General features: G+C 48.1%; 7 protein-coding genes across 7 annotated transcripts; 2 read left to right on the plus strand and 5 right to left on the minus strand.

Annotated features, from left to right (window-relative positions):
- Positions 1-101: 101 nt before the first annotated feature.
- PHATRDRAFT_8970 (predicted protein) lies at positions 102-473 on the minus strand (the record flags this gene model as incomplete). Its single annotated transcript, XM_002177317.1, has 1 exon — positions 102-473. A coding segment is annotated over one exon (372 nt), but the record flags the coding sequence as incomplete, so codon positions are not given.
- A 4,260-nt stretch (positions 474-4,733) lies between these two features.
- Positions 4,734-5,525, minus strand: PHATRDRAFT_32113 (predicted protein; the record flags this gene model as incomplete). Its single annotated transcript, XM_002177318.1, has 1 exon — positions 4,734-5,525. The coding sequence occupies one exon, from the start codon at positions 5,523-5,525 to the stop codon at positions 4,734-4,736; it is 792 nt and encodes a 263-aa protein (XP_002177354.1).
- A 427-nt stretch (positions 5,526-5,952) lies between these two features.
- On the plus strand, positions 5,953-6,919 carry PHATRDRAFT_42989 (predicted protein; the record flags this gene model as incomplete). The annotated part of the gene is made up of 2 exons (XM_002176802.1): positions 5,953-6,567; positions 6,645-6,919. The coding sequence occupies exons 1-2, from the start codon at positions 5,967-5,969 to the stop codon at positions 6,917-6,919; spliced, it is 876 nt and encodes a 291-aa protein (XP_002176838.1). The 5' UTR covers positions 5,953-5,966.
- Positions 6,920-6,954: 35 nt separating this feature from the next.
- On the minus strand, positions 6,955-9,895 carry PHATRDRAFT_42990 (predicted protein; the record flags this gene model as incomplete). Its single annotated transcript, XM_002177319.1, has 4 exons — positions 6,955-7,994; positions 8,059-8,798; positions 8,869-9,682; positions 9,761-9,895. 4 exons carry the CDS (start codon positions 9,893-9,895, stop codon positions 7,014-7,016), a joined length of 2,670 nt encoding a protein of 889 aa, XP_002177355.1. The 3' UTR covers positions 6,955-7,013.
- Positions 9,896-10,270: 375 nt separating this feature from the next.
- On the minus strand, positions 10,271-12,491 carry ACL1 (precursor of ligase long chain acyl-coa ligase; the record flags this gene model as incomplete). Its single annotated transcript, XM_002177320.1, has 3 exons — positions 11,737-12,491; positions 11,372-11,666; positions 10,271-11,299 (listed from the first exon to the last, which is right to left on the minus strand). Exons 1-3 carry the CDS (start codon positions 12,447-12,449, stop codon positions 10,271-10,273), a joined length of 2,037 nt encoding a protein of 678 aa, XP_002177356.1. The 5' UTR covers positions 12,450-12,491.
- Positions 12,492-13,208: 717 nt separating this feature from the next.
- Positions 13,209-13,682, plus strand: Skp1_3 (s-phase kinase-associated protein; the record flags this gene model as incomplete). The annotated part of the gene is made up of 1 exon (XM_002176803.1): positions 13,209-13,682. A coding segment is annotated over one exon (474 nt), but the record flags the coding sequence as incomplete, so codon positions are not given.
- A 219-nt stretch (positions 13,683-13,901) lies between these two features.
- Positions 13,902-15,246, minus strand: PHATRDRAFT_32118 (predicted protein; the record flags this gene model as incomplete). Its single annotated transcript, XM_002177321.1, has 4 exons — positions 13,902-14,189; positions 14,299-14,482; positions 14,627-15,023; positions 15,051-15,246. 4 exons carry the CDS (start codon positions 15,244-15,246, stop codon positions 13,902-13,904), a joined length of 1,065 nt encoding a protein of 354 aa, XP_002177357.1.
- Between the last annotated feature and the right edge of the window lie 808 nt (positions 15,247-16,054).

Genomic DNA, 16,054 nt, shown 5'->3' on the forward strand with positions numbered 1-16,054 from the left:
TACCCAAATTACTTTTTGGTGCTTGATCCCAGACTCGAATCGGATTGCTCTCGCTGAATAACGCCGATACTCAAATCGCTAAACATGGGAGAAACGTCGTCAACGACTTTAAAAAGCCGAGGCATATTGCAAGGCTTACTTTCCATCACGTCAAGTCCGGCTTCCCTAAACTTCATCAGCTCGCTACGTTCGAAGTCGTCGACGTAAGTTGCGGTCAGGGCGCAAATAGGTTGCCGGCACCCGGGACGCATTGTGTCCTCCCATTCTCTTAGCTTTTTGGTCGCTTCAAAGCCATTCATCACAGGCATGTCAATGTCCATAAAAGCAATATCATAAATCGATGCTTTGAGCTTTTCGACACCTTCTGCCCCGTTAGAAGCAGTGTCTACAATAAAATTGGCCTTTTCAAAAGCCCGAGAAACAAGCTTTCGAGTAACGTTGCTGTCATCGACAACGAGAATTTTCCGCTTCATCCCTCCTTGACGCCACCCATCTAGACCACTGTTCATGCAATAATATCTCAGTTGGCGAAGGATAGTGAGCGAAGCTTCGGCATACTGAGTCAAAATCACCTCATGTTGCATGGGGTCATCTTCCTGTTCAATCATGTCTGATGCTGTCGCCTTCAATTCCTCAAGTTGCTGTTCAAACTGAGGGAACATTGTGATACGCGGCTTTACCTTGTTAATTTTTTTATCCCTTCCCGATGCAGATGAAGTCGACTCGCTATGGGAGATAGCTGGCTTTGAGGTTGACAAAGCGCGACTGGGCACGACAAAACTGCCTCCTGATTCAGGAGCACGACTTAGATGAGCGGAAATATCTTGTTCCGAAGATGAATTGTTTGGTCCATCATTGCTGCCGTCTTCTCCTGTCCGCTCGTCAAATTTTTTTTCTTTGAAAAAATTGCACGGGAGCCATTCTCTGGAATCTTTAAGTTTGTCGAGGTCAATGCCAACAGATTCTTTTAGCTCAGATGCGAGACTCGGAAATTCGTCTCGAATTTCGTCAGCAACTTCACTATCTAGTGCAGCAAGCAAATCACCACGGAGCTTCAAATTGACATAACCGTCGTTCCCCCTATCTCCTTCGCCACCATCAGGGTCATAAAAGTACTTCTGTAGTGATGTCAGTTCGTCATCATCGAAGGGGATACGGCTTAACCATCCAAGGAGACGAAAATATGCGTTTTGAGAAGGCGTTCCGTGTACATCATTGATATTTGCGACGAAGTCTGGACTTAAAAATAAATGGTCGGTAGAACCAGATGAGGAATCTGCGACTGCAGCCGCAGTTGCACCAGCAGCATTGCCTATCTTTTTTGCTATTCGATTTGTTTCTCGCCATTGTAGAATCGTCTTCATTTGTTCGTCCTTCCGGATACGAAAGCATTCTTCGTTACTGAAGTTCTGTGCGTACGGCTTCAAGGCGCCGATAGCAACCATCGGTGGACCAGCTGCATAGCCTTTTAATCTCTTCATTGGCACCCATCGATTGGAAATCGCTCCAGCTACTATGTGACATTGCGCAGCTTGCCCCAAGCAGCAATTGTCCAAATCAAGCTCTTCCAAGCGTGGGTGTTGAGACAACATGAATGCGAGAGCAATAGCCCCAGATATCTGAAGAATATTTCCAGATAGGCCTAGATACGTTATCGACTCGCATCCTACCAAACTTCGCATCAAGCTATTGATGCCTCGGGAACCAATCTGATTGAAACCTAGATTCAGCCGTGAGAGGGCCTTCATACTCTGGAGGGATGCAGCAACGAGCTGACATCCTTGGTCCCCTATGGAATTCTTGTCTAGCGACAAGCTCAGGAGATTGTGTTGCAATAGCTTGTTCATAATTGTCTCAATACCGCCTGCTGCGATTGCGTTTGACGACAGCTTCAAATCAACTAAATGAATATTTGATCGCATAGACACCGCCCTTGTTAGTTGCGTCGTTCCGTCGTCGCCTAGATTGTTGTTCGACATGTCAAGTCTGTCAAGGAAGGGCATCGCAGCTTGCCCCTTGCTACGTTGCTTTACTTCAAGAAACTGAGCTAGAACACTAGCCCCAGTTGGACCAAAATTGTTTGACGACAAATTCAATTCGCGAATCGGACACAGAGGCCCAAGGCCCGTCAATAGACAACCTGTAGCCTTGGCTGTCATCGACGCATTCGCAACGTGTAGAACTTGGAGACCATGATCTCTATCCCGTACATTTATTTCAGCTCGTTTAAATGGCAATAGTCGTTTCCGACCAGTAGAACGCAAATCTTCATCTTCGTCGTCTTCATCTTCCGATTCCGTGTCGTATCCGGATTTTCCAATAGCTGATAGCGTGCGGCTTCTTTTTCGGTCGGTACCTTGTGCAGCGGGCGAAAGCGCTATGCCAAGCTCTGTGGCAGCACGACTGGACATATAGTTACCCGAAAGAATCAGGCCTTTCAAACAAGGAATACTTCGTCGTTTGCGCTTGGATAACGCTCGTGCCAACGCAATCAGTCCTTTCTCTTCGATGTTGCAAAAGCTCACATCAATCGTTTTGAGTTGCGATCCTTCTTGGAAAAGAATCTCCGAGAGTATTTCGATTCCCGCATTTCCGATGTACGTACAGGAAAAATTTATGACGAAGATAGGAGGAGGGGTGACTTTCGCAGACGGGGAGGGAAACGAAAAATTCGATGAATTCCGTCGGGAAGTACTATTTTCCAACGAAGCCCCAGAAACACTATGTCGAGTAGACACTTTCTCCGAATCAAGGGAGTATCCCATAAACGCTTCTTTAAGGCCTTTTCCAAGACGCAGCGCCATCAACACGGAGGGAACAACGCGGTGGATAGGAACCTTTCCAGCAAGCACCAGAGTTATCATTCGTACCTCCTCTGGAATTAGCACTGATAACCCTAAGTCCAATCGCACTCCTTGTCGTACGGAGTCAATCATGGACAAGGGATCAAAAGTTTTCTTTTTCGTCAAAGTTCCCCATGATTCCTGTTCTTTGACACTATCCATTACTGATCCAGATTTCGATACCCCATCTCCTGCCGCGATCTGCATTAAATTTTCTAGAACCTGGGCATTCTCGGGAGCTTGGACTCCTGATGTATTCATACTTTCTAGGAGTGATCGGTAAGCCACGGCATCGTTCAAAATCGACGATTGCATCGTGTGACCATGGACACTCCTTGACTCGGGTACGGATGGAGGAATTTTTTCAAGTTGCGATGCCTCGACAGCTTGGACTAAAATTGCCGTGATTCGCGATATTCGATTCAGCCTCTTAGCATATCCTTCGTCGCGAACAATTGCCTCTTCTAGAACGAAACCAGCGACCGGCCGTTCCACGTATGATACCACTTTACAAACAATCCACAACCATTCGCCATTCATTGATCTCCGCCGAAGAAAGACTTCAACATCTGGCTGTCCTTTGTCCCAAAATTGTGTTTTGACACACAGAAAGGCAGGTAAATCCTCATCATAAATTGTATCGTACGCTGAAGTCATCAGCAGTGCATCGGGTGGAAAGCCGGTGATCGTCTGTGTCGCCTCCAGGATCGTGCCTGCAAATCGACAGTCAATATTTTAGCAATGAAGATCACAATATGCGTTGTTTTGGTCTAGAAACAGGACACGCTTACCATTTTGGGCGATTGTCAAATAATGCTGTTGGGGCACTACATGTAGAAGTGAACCAGCTAATCTTTGGTGATTTTGCTGCTGTCGTTGTTGAGCTAATAATTGCACATATGAATTCACCGTAGCATCCTCTCCAACTATAGGTACCTCAGTCTGGAACACATTTCCTTCGTGGCGCGCATGGAATTCCTCCGTTTGGAAAGCACCGAAAACAGGAAAGCCCATTCCGACGCCAATTCCATGCAATGGAATTTGCTGTTGATGCAGTTGTTGCCGTTGGCCATGTTGTTGCTGCTGCTGGTGTTGAATGTTGTCGTAGCCAGCGAAAGCTATTGCCTGATTCGGCAGTGGTGCGCCAACAGTGCCCGTTTGGTGCCCTCCGACCCGACTCTCCCGGGCGGAAGCTTCTCGGAGTGCCGCTTCCGCAGCGGCCTGCGCCGCTGCCATCATATTGAAACTGGTCGACTTTGTGAAATTCTTCTCAGAACGTGACGAGTGAACCCTCAATACCAGTCCAAACTACTTTGGTGTGCTTATCTCTTTACTGCTCATTCGGACAAGCCTATGAAGCATAGCCAAAAATGAGAGAGCACATCGAGATGTTTGTCTACCTTACTGTCGGTGATCTAGTGGGACACATTTCCCTAACTGTAAATACAGAAGAGGTTTGATTTCTTCAGCCTGTGAGTACTTGTAGTGACAGTGATTCACCTTCGTTCACTCTCCATACTTAGCGGAATAATTTGGAAGACATTTTTGAGCCAATACATAATAGTTTGTCCAATTCATGTGTTCCGACGACGTTGTCATGTTAGGATTTGCCTTCGGACCAGATTCTCTCGAGGCTAGGGTACGTGTCTCACGATGTGATTCTTGCCCAAATGAGTTGCGGCGGTGCAGTAGAATCGAGGACTTCCATTGTACAACATGTTTAGGATAGAATGGAGTTCGAGCAACCCAACCACGCATTCACTGTATGTCGAAAAGTATTACCACGCCCTATTTATTTTGAAGTCCTTACATTAACAAAAATTGAGGTAGGGTTGAGCAACGATGCATTAGAAGTTTTGCACACCAAGACCGTGGTAACAGTAAACAATTTCACAAATCTTTGCGGGCCGCCAATTCCATATCATCATCGTCTCCGTCAAGCAGGCCTCGTACTTCGGCACCGGTTGCTGCTGCACTTGATGCCCCAGACGTGTTGCGTTGATTGTTGTTATTGTTGTTGGCGTTAAATTGGGCTGCCAACATCTGCAAACGACGGCGTGCGTTGTCTCCTAATTCAGATATTTTCTTCATCACATTAGGTGACTGCTGAGAAAAAGCGTTTGCCTGGTTGCGAGGAACAGGCCGGGAATCCGAAATACGATTCCGGCCGTCAGACACTCGAGGCCGCCCACGGGCTAAATGTGCAAAATCTGGATTTCGGGACAGCTCTTCCGAAAACAGCTCGTCTTGAAGCATCCGGGCCAGCGCTGCATCGCTTTCCAGCTGATCCTCCGGGCCTGCCGTGGCTACTGGTCGACTGGAAATGCGCAGAAAATCGTCAGGGAGGGTTGTAGGAGTCCCACGGCCCGCTCGTCCTGTTGAGGGAGGACTCGAGGAAGAACCAGTAACTGCTCCTTGACGGCTCCGAGACTTTTCGTTGTTGGCCAGCTGCCGAGCAAGTTCCGCGTCCAGAGCTGTTGCAGAGTCTTCCGGGTTGATTCCCTGATTTAATTGATCAACCAGCACTTGCGGATTCTTACTGCCGTGGCGAAGAATAAGGTCGACAGTGTTTTCCATGTGCCCCTGCTGATTCCTAAGAATCGCATCGAGGGTTTCGCGCGTCCATGGATTGCCAAACATGGATTCAAGTGTCGCCAGTGCTTCTTCATACGTGATCGACATGGTGAAAAAGACTCACTGCTGCCACTCCGTTCTGCGAAATGGAAATGATTCACAAAGAACACGAGACGCGACAAACAACGGTAGTGCGTAGTTTTATGTTCGCTCTGTGGCTCCTTGGGCCTGCGCTGTATCTTTTGCTCTCAGTGCGACATAGCAGTCTTGTTTCTGGGTTTCGTTGCCACCGGCGTTTTGCTTTTTGTCGTTTGACGCCTGGACTTCTTCTGTACTAATGTCCATAGACATATAGGTAGTTAGGTAAGAGTAGATGCGGACACCTACCGCAACAGACGGACTCCGCGAAACCCACCCTCTTGGATATCACTGTCAATCATATCACGTTACCTTCTTTCGCTTGCAACTACGTTTGGTAGATATCAGCCAAGCAATCAATTTTTGTTTCGTACAACCATTCCATCCCATCGATCGTTTCTCGTAAGAACCATGTTCTCCGCAATACGCCTGGTCCCGAACACGATCCGCAACCTGCCGTGGTCGCTTGGACGGGCCACACCCCGAGCTTTTTCTTCTCAAGACAATACTCTTAACAACGATGTATTCAACTTTGACACTTTTACAATGAAGCCACCTAAACAGCTCACCACTGAAATGGCGGAAGGTATCGGTGAAGCGACACAGTTTTATGTGCGGTACGGTGTTGCGAACCAGCGACTCAAAGCACTATCTCAAGATTTTAATATGCCGATCGTAACCAAGTGGCAAAAAATGATGGAAGTTTTCCTCGTCACGCAAGTCCACGTAATTGGCGGTATGGGGTATACAGGTGACGAGAGCGGCTTGACACAATACGCATCAGACTTAGCTGCCTGCTTGCAACAGGTAGATCCAACAATGCAAGAACTATTTCGGGAAGTTCGCCGGGATACCTGGCGCGAACTAGTTGCCACCTGCTTTGGTTTGGAGGTCAACGAGATTCCGACTCTTTCTATCGCTGATGCGCGCAATGTAATGCACAAAGTCTCCACGAAGATGATTGATCCAGAAACCTTACTCGCTATTCAGACTCGGACCGCAAAAATTGAAGGTTTGTGCTTGAATAATATACACCCGGTTGTGCAACCGAAAGACCTTCTCACCCCTTTCTCATCTTTATACCTATAGACAGTGACGTAGAAGTAGAAGTGGCCCAAAAGCACCAAGTGTTGCAGGACATCATTGTCAATAGGGTATACCTTGGTGGTAGTCCCCCTTTAGTCGAAGAGACGGGATTTGGCAAGGGTGCGCAGGGTTACGCTAAGTTGCAGTGTGCTATGAGTGACCACGAAGGAGATCCGCTTATCGCCGAGTATGCTTCGGCTGGAATGATCAAAATATGGGGCGCGGCTGGTCTCGATATTAATTCGATACACGGACCGGGATTGCCTGCGCCTGAGTAGCCCACTTTGTAAAAGACTAGACTAGACCAACCTATGAAGTCTCTCTCCGTTTTATTTTATGTCTTGCTAGGGATGCAATTTTTTGACTGAGTTTCTAGCGGGACCGCGTATTGTACGGAGATCGCCGACGGACCCCGTCCCCTGTTTTACTCGGCGAAATGAGTGGTTGCGTTTCGTAAATGCTTTCTGAGACACTCCGCGGGGGAGGCTGTAAGCCGTTCGGTGATCCAAAACCGGATGCCTGTGCATCACCCCGTGGTGTAAAGAAAGACCCCCCGTCAACAGAGGTCGACAAGGAAGCGCGCGGCGGGGGTTGCGGCCCGTGGTTTCCTACCAATACACCGTTTTCGGAACGATAGTAGGTCACCGACTCCTGCATGGCTCTTTCTCGACGTTCGTCATAGTAGTCAAGACGATTTGTCTCGGGATTGAACATCAATGTTAACGTCCACCGTAGGAACATAATTGACGTCAAACATGCTACAGTAAAGAGAGCAACAGGTATCATCGAAGCTGGCAGGTACGTCTCGAGAGACATCATCATCCGAATAGTCCAGCTCAGCTCATCAATAGCACAATGATCTAGTCGCTCCGCGCAGTACTGTTTACACTTTGCCATGTCGAAAGCGGAGCCGGTCGAGCATTCGCATGCTTGACAAGGGGGGCATGGTTTGATCGACGCTCTTTTGTTGCGACTGCCTACAGCTGTTTCACTTTCCTGTCGTCGCGCTCGGTCGTCGGCAAGCGCCTTCTCTACAGCATGTCGGACAATCGCATCGTGCTCTTTAATGGTTGCGCTTTGGATCTTCCCTTCCCATTCTGACAATTCTACTTCTTCGACAACGATATCCCGCCATACTGTTTCGGCTGCATTGCCAGCTTCGTCTTGCACGTTATATGGAACGGACCAAAGAAGAGACGACTTCTGGACCGGCTCGCCGACACTGACCTTTTTTGAAAGATTGACTTTGCCCTGATATGTTTCATCGTAGGCAGAAATGCATTCGCTCGGATCCGGGTGCGGTTTGGAAGGAGTGGCACAAAGTTCGGCCCCTGCTGTCGATCGAACAAGCTCCTAAGAAGCGGGTCAGAACGCAGCTCATCAGAGAAACCATAAATTTATCACTTCCTCAACATACCTTAATATCGTTGCCGTATTGTTCTTGTTGTTGACTCTTGAGTTTAAGGTCAAATTCTCCTTTTTTTCGTCCGGAAAGCCCTGCAATACCACCGCACTCACAGACGCGAAAGACTCTGGGATTCGGTCCGACCAAACTAATGACGGGTCGACTAGTATCTCGACATCCCGTCCCTCCCAAAAACCCGTCTGGTGATTCATGGTCTTCAAAGGAAATATTCTGCTGAAAACCATCGCCCGTAGTAAATCGCGGACACTGACATGTGTAGCTTCCAATCGTGTTGACACACCTGGCTCCATTTTTAGTGTCGCATTGTGGTACCAGTTCGGGACAGCTGTCTCTATACTTATCAACATCGATATTGCATTCATCGATGTCTTCAATTACAACACGACGCGTAATTCGAACGTATGGGGGCGACGTCCACGGCATGGCAATCGTATAGTTCACATGAAATTCGCCGACTCTCGTCAAGCACCCATGGGGCAGTGCCTGACTATACGCAATTTTTAACGATCGCAGGTATTCTTCCGCATTCTCGTCTAAAATTTCAACTGCATACTCTTTGTATACATCTCCCTGCTTCAATCGCAAGGTGTGGTCTCCAAGTGGATCGTTTTTCAGTCGAAGCAGTGGTGGGCGTTCATCCACACAGCCATACTTTTCGTGCCTCACGTAACCAGGTTTGCACGCGCAGGTGGGAACGTTGCCAGCCATCACAGTACAAACTTCATGTTTTTCTACAAAAGAGGAGCAGTTGAGAGGCTCAAAAACCATCTAAGGAAACGCAGTTGAGGAGAGGCACGGTACCTTTGCATGGGGGAAATCCGGAACACGCATCAACAATCGGTTTTGTACAATCACAATAAAAGTTCGCCTTGACGGTTTGCTCCGTTGGCGTTACTCCATCGTACATAACTTTTGGCTCTGGCTTCGGGTCGTTGGGTCTACACTTGCGTCCGTTTCCCATCAGCCCCTCTTGACACAGACACAAAAAATTAGGCGTTGAAACGGGATTACTTTTTCTAGCGCAGGTCGCTTTTGGAGAGCAGTCATTGTCTTGCGCAGATAAACAAGGATCTGTGGGACACCGAAAAGACGCGCGACACGAAGAGCCGTCCTTGGTATCACCCTGGGGAGGACAACAACCATAGGTTGACGGCTTGGATGGACAGGAAGAACGGATTGAAGTATTGAATGAAAGTTCCCAGGGACTGCGCTCTTGAGCATTTATTAAAGCCCAAAACTCAGTGCTTGTGTGTATTGGAGGCATTTTGGAGTCCAGCGTTGGGCAGATGCATTCATATGAGCCAATGGTATTGATGCATTGCGCAGGAGCTTGGCACTGGTGTCTCATCGGATGACCGGTGCGAAGTACGCATTCGTCCGTATCCTTAATCGTAAAGGGCACGTGGAAGCACTGAGTGGCTACATCCCGGCCTCTGTCGTCTCTGTAAACATGCTGTTCGTTTACTGTCCCGGGAATAACTTCGACGAGGCGAGTTACTTTGCATTGAACAACGTGTTCGCCGACCCGACCATGCAAATCGCCGCCTGTCCACTCGACTTCAACATCAACTACTCCATCTAGTACCTGATTCACTCTTCCCACTACCACAGGTAGCTTTCCGATAAAAGTGAGAAGAAAGCGTAAAACATCAAATCATTCAATTCAAACGCTGACGAGCTGTCAGCAACGTACCAAACCGGACAGATCACGGGGAGCCTCTTCTTGCGTATAGGTAAGCGACGCTTTCAATAGTTCACATTCCTGTTTGGCGTCTCCTCTTCCCAGCAGGAACAATGGTACCGTTGCTGCAACTAAAAGCCACCGCATAGTTGACTGTATTCAGAATCTTTCCTTTTACAACGAGAAACAGTAAGATGCAATGAAACCAAAAACCGAAATTGGGGATCTAATATCCGCCACCGTGTTATTGGGATTGTCGCGGCGACAGGCTTTGCCAGCGCAAATAGCGTCTCCTCGGGAGGTGCCGACAACGCTCAAAATAAGAAAGTCCGATTCTATATACCTAGATTCCAGATTCTATCAGACTACCCACCTACTGTTACATTCCTATCCCTGTCTGTGAGCGGAGAAAAATCTAAGATTACTTGCATAGCGGCCCATAACATCACATCTAGGAGCGAAAAGAAACTCAAACTGTTCATCTACCACAATAGTAAATAAGATCAGGTAAAAACTTTTTATTCAAAGCTTGCTGAGCGGAGGAGGGAGGCCAGCATAGAGCAAATCGATTTCCTTTTCGTAAGTGTCTCGAATCTTTTGGCGTTTCAATTTGAAAGTGGGAGTCATCATTTCATTCTCGATCGTGAATGGCACCGATACGAGCAAAATATCTTTCGGTTTCTCAAAGCCGAGGAGCCTGCTTTCCACGCCGATCCTTTGAATATCCGCCATGACAGCCGCTTTCAGAGCCTCGGAATTACACATTTCGGCAAGAGATGCCGACTTTAGCTCCGGAGCATTTACTGCAGCCCACGTCCGAACTGGCTCTTCGTCTGGAACCATCAAGCCAACCAAAGAATTCTGGTACGAATCTCCATAGACAAAACATTGACCGATCAGAGGTGAACTGATCAGAAAATTTTCGATCTTTTCTGGCGCAACGTATTCGCCTTGAGAGAGTTTGAAGATGTTCTTCTTCCGATCAATGATCTGAAGATTTCCGTCCGGACGCCACAAGCCAACATCACCACTATGTAACCAACCTTCATTGTCAATCGTTTCGCGTGTGTTCAGATCGTCCTTGTAGTAGCCTTTAAAGACGCTAGGACCGCGGACACAAATTTCACCGCGTCCCTGACAAGCCATGCCGCGATGCAAGGTGTCAGTGTGAAAATAGCCCATCTCGGGGACGTCCACCAGAACAATTTCAACAGAGCCAACCGGTCCGCCAACATGACCCACGGTTGCCATGTCATCAGATGATCCAATGGTAGCTGCCGCAGCACCTTCCGTTTGGCCATAGCCTTCCACAACCGGAATAGCTAGCATACATCGGAAAAAGGTCATGACAGTGTCGTTCAGAGGAGCTGAACCGCTCACCATCATGCGGAGCTGGTCCATACCTAAACCTTTCTTGATCTTGTTAAAAATAAGACGATCATATAAAGCGTGTTTCATATGACCACTCTGCAAGCCTTCCGCTTTCGCCGCAACCGCTGCGTCAAACAGTTTCTTCTTGAGTCCTCCGACCGACGAAATACCGGCTTGGATCTTCAAGGCATGAAGAAGGGAAATTATGAGCAGTGAGCGAAGAACTTAACATCGTCAAGCTACTTTACACACCTTATCGTATATCTTATTCAGAACGCGAGGAGCCACGGGCATCACCGTGGGTCGGCAGGCCTGCATATCTTCTATCAAAAGAGTTGGATCACCACGAAAAAACGCTACCGACGCGCCCGCACAAAACATTTGTGAGCTTACGATGCGCTCAAAAATATGGGCCAAAGGAAGGTAGGACAAATGCCTGTCAAACGGCTGGGCTTCCAAGTCACCAACAGCGCCATAGAAGCCTGCAATGGCGGACATGATATTTTCATGGGTCAAAAGAGCGCCCTTTGGGTTGCCAGTTGTTCCACTGTGATATTTAACACGATGTTAAAATACGGTACGGTAGCTCCGACAGCTTTTTCTTGCTCTTTACTCACCTTGTGTAGCAAAATGCGGCTACATCGGTTGGCGCCGGCGGCCGATGATGATGCCCCTTTTCCGCAATGCACACAGCTCCTACCGCCTCTACTTTGGCAAACGAAAGGACCTCCAGGCCTGCTTCTAAAGCCATCTTCGCGGCATCTTCCGTGACACCATCTACTAAAATTGCGGCCGTAAATGCTGGGCATTTTCCGGATACCTTGGACTCGCAAAGCTTAGGTAGTTCCGCACGGGTGCATACCACCGAACGAGCGCTGGTCTGGTCCAAAATAAAGGTAACGGTATCAGGTCCCAGCGTATCGTACATTAGTACCGACGATCCACCAATTGCAAAGGCTCCATGCTCCCCAATCGCGCCTTCCATGCAGTTTTTCATGTACAAGGCCAGCACCGCGAGACCGTCCTCATTTGGTTGAATCAACTTGAGCGTATCCAATCCAGCAGCAAAGGCGTCGATGCGAGCCAAGCACTCCGTATATGAGCTGTAGATGAAGGGCGTCGCAAAACCAGTGGTCGACACAGCCCGAAAGCCCATACAGGGACCGAGCGGGTTCACTTTGGCACCCCGTCGAAAGCCTTCGTACATCGTACGGCAACCGTATACACCAAGCTCGGCGTTCACCACAGGGTTCCAAGAGCGACGGATTTCGCCACGATCGTGCCGATCGGTCTGTGGCAAAACTGTAGAACGCATATTTTGGTTCGTCATAAGTTTTGAGCGCAATGAATTTATTAGAAAAGCAGCGATTGATTGCTTGTTAAGGCTCGGATCTTTTTTACAATTTTGTTATCAGGAAAATGGACCTGGCCACATCTTACTGTTAGCCTTGTGAGCCATAATGACAGACCATAGAGGACACGTTTTCTGTCCGTGTCAGGTCGATAACCTACGCTACAGTCACGACCCTATCATTTGACTGTCAGCCATCATAGTAATTAGCAGATGTCTTGGGACACAGTTTGTCACTCCGATTCGAGTACGCAAAAGCCACGTCATAGAAGGCAGTAACAGGCCAATCAGAATCGCTGATTGACTACGGGCATCCGGTCTCTTTCCAAGCGTGGTCCTTTCCGGTTATTCGAAGCTAAGTGGCCGCCCTTGAAAAAAGACTCCATTTCACGCGAACGAACGCTGGAGCGGAACAGGGACATTGATCATGCCTCCTCTTTGCGATTGTGTCACAGTCAACGAGAGTTTCCTTTTGAAATACAGTTTGGAATATTGCTCTCTAGTAGCATTCTTTCGAAAGCCGACATATCTATTGGCTACCAACCCAAAACAAGCTTAACAATGGATGCGGATGGAATGATCACATTGGTAAGATCTTCGTCAGCAATATGGCACCCGTCCATTTGTTCGAGTTCGTCGAGAACAACGCCGCAATTTCCATGTCTAGCACCTTTTCGTGCCCGTAGGAATCTGCGAGGTTATCTCAATGCTTGTTGTATCGGAATTTTTACGTAGGTGAGCAAGGAGGGCGACGCTTACGAAGTCCCGATGGCCGTCGCAAAAATGTCGGTACTGGTGGCCGATACCTTCGACGCGGACGAAGACGATGACGAGGCTGAGCCGGTGAAAGACTTTCCCCTTCCCAACGTCACGTCTGGTGTGTTGGAAAAGGTTATAGAATTTTGCAAGCACTTCCAGGAGGAACCCATGACGACTATTCAGACACCACTCAAGTCCTCGAAACTGGAAGACTTGGTACAGCAGTGGTACGCAGATTTCGTCAAAGTACCCAAGACTCTGCTGTTTGATCTGGTTGCTGCGGCCAATTACATGGACATCAAGCCGCTTTTGGATCTGACTTGCCTGGCGGTTTCGATTCTTATCAAAGGCAAGTCGGCTGCGGAACTCCGTTCCATGTTCAATCTTTCGGACGAGCTTTCGCATGAGGAAGAAGCCCAAATGGCGCAGGGGAATCAGCAATTCGCCGATCGAGCACAAGAGGCAGCCGCCGCCAATACTGGAGAGGGTGTAAACGTTGTTCCGAACGAGGGCATGCCACAAGATGAAAAGAATTGAAGAATATGGAATTGGGGGTTAGCCCCGAAGGCATGCATGTTCCACTACTTTTTTAGGCACACAAACGCCATGTTGATCTCTCATACAATAGTAAAATCTACTTTATTTTTTACAAACTCATTGGTCGTCTTTGGGCTAGAGCGTTCTTTGCCGTTTGTTAGGAGCCTTTTGGGTCGCATCCATCTGTGGTGGATCGGGGGTGACGGCCCGGCGGATAATCGGCGCCATGGGCCGCGTCGTTGGAGGCAATACTCGGCGACTCCCCAACATTTTCCATCGGACGTGGTTGGTGGCGGCCCGGGCCCCCAAGCGAAACAAATTCTTTTCCATTTCCGTCAGTCGAGATGTATAGCGTGACACGTCATCCCCGACACTACTCAAGGCCCAGTCCAGTGTATGCCGCAAGCGGTCACCGGTGTACGTCTACCACAAACGAGAAGGCAGTGTGAGAGGACTGTTTGCGGCGGGTTGCGTTGGTGTCGGAAAAGAACGGGTGTATTTATAACGTGTATGATATGATCCAAAGACGTACCAGTAGCAACGTCTGTCGCAAAGCCGATGCTTCCTGTTGGAGTTTGAACAATTGTGACCTTAACTCGTTGAGTTTTCCACTGTTCCTCCCTTGTGCGGCGAGGCCCTGATCGAGTTTACGACAGCTTTGTTCAATGAGATTGATGACGTTGACGCCGGACCGGAAAAAGTACCCGTTGCGCTTGCTAAATTCGGAAAATGAAAGGGAGATGTGAGTGATATAGAACTTTTGGGGGCCCGAGACACACGAAGGAATAGTTCGAGTGTCGTGAACGGTGCGATCGAATCAGGTCGGTTGACGGTAGATATATACGTGCGTCGTGACTTACCAGAGATCGACTTCGGAAGGATCGGCTTCGAGACGTTCGCGTGCTTTGCGACCGTACTGTCGAGGGAGTGACAAACTGACGTAGTTGACCATGGCCCATTTGTCAATCGCCCAGAGCGGAACGTGGATCCGACTTTTTTCCGGCAAATACTGCTGCATATCGGCAATGTCGGGGTCCAAATGGGCCAAATAGGAAAATTCAAAGAGAGTAGTGCAAGGTATTAGCTCTTCGTCGGCTAGGATGGCGTCAATATCGTAATAGTTGGGACTACGCGGCATGATGATGGTATCGTTCGAATATAATCGACGTAAAGGAACGAAACGGCGGAATTGCGATCCCACAAAGAGGAAAGAAGCTGTAGACGTAAAGAACAGGGCACGGACTTCTTCACAGTGCTCTTACGAGAAAGTAGTGGATGGAATACCGTCCAATGAATAAAGCAATCGGATATGTCGGGCGTGTAGAGTGTGTGACCTATCGGCAGGCCATCGTCCGTCGGTTTGAATTCCTTCCGCGCAGACGTAGAAAAGCGTTGCCCGTGTACGAGCCGATTTTTGGGCTCGATCACGCTGGCCGGAAATAACCCCGCCACTTTCAAATCGGTTGAGTCGACAGATCATTTTACGCCGTCTGTGCTTTTTATTCGATCCCCCGGAAACCTAAAAAGGACGGAACTTTACAGTCGCGGACAGGAGAAAGGGAATAGATTTTCCTGTTATGACGGTATCTATATATATACTGATTGTACTGTTCAAAAGGTTGCTAAGGTATTTCTGGGGTCTTTGACCCTTGTCTAGATACCTAGATGATCTACATTGGTTTTGTCTCCGCTTTCTTCCTCATAATTTTCGGGAGGTACGCCTTCGTCAAATCCCGCTTGGGAAGCGTCATTTGCTACGAGACGCACCAAACCAAAGTCAGACTTAAAACTAACCCCACACGTGGATTTGTCTCATTTGCAGCTTCAAAACAATACCATTGTTTCTTAAATAGTATAAAACTGCATTGTACACTTTCATTTTATAGTCGGATTTTGATGTTGAAACGCAAAAATATTGCAGGTTGTTTAGTAACGCCCACCTTGCGTTTACCAGGTATTGTTGACACCGCGTTTCTCCTGTTTTTTGTACACACATTGGTTGTACTATGTAACACTTTATGGTCATGAGGAAGCTGGTATACAATCTTCAATACAGGGGTGCGTCAACTAGTATGAAGTCAGGCTTGGTGTGCAAGTCATTGGAACATAATGTTTCTAACTGCAAGGCGTTTGAAATGTTTCCAACCTGGTGTATCTAGAAGACCTTGTTGTTTAGCATAGGCAGCGCAAGTAATGGGATTGGTGGCATGCATAACATCTAGAGGTTTGTATATGGACCCCCCAGTTTTCCAATTCACAAGTACATTGAATCTAAATCCTTTGTAATA

The sequence above is a fragment of the Phaeodactylum tricornutum genome, chromosome 1 (genome assembly GCF_000150955.2).
Source record: "Phaeodactylum tricornutum CCAP 1055/1 chromosome 1, whole genome shotgun sequence".
NCBI classification, from domain to species: Eukaryota; Bacillariophyta; class Bacillariophyceae; order Surirellales; family Neidiaceae; genus Phaeodactylum; species Phaeodactylum tricornutum.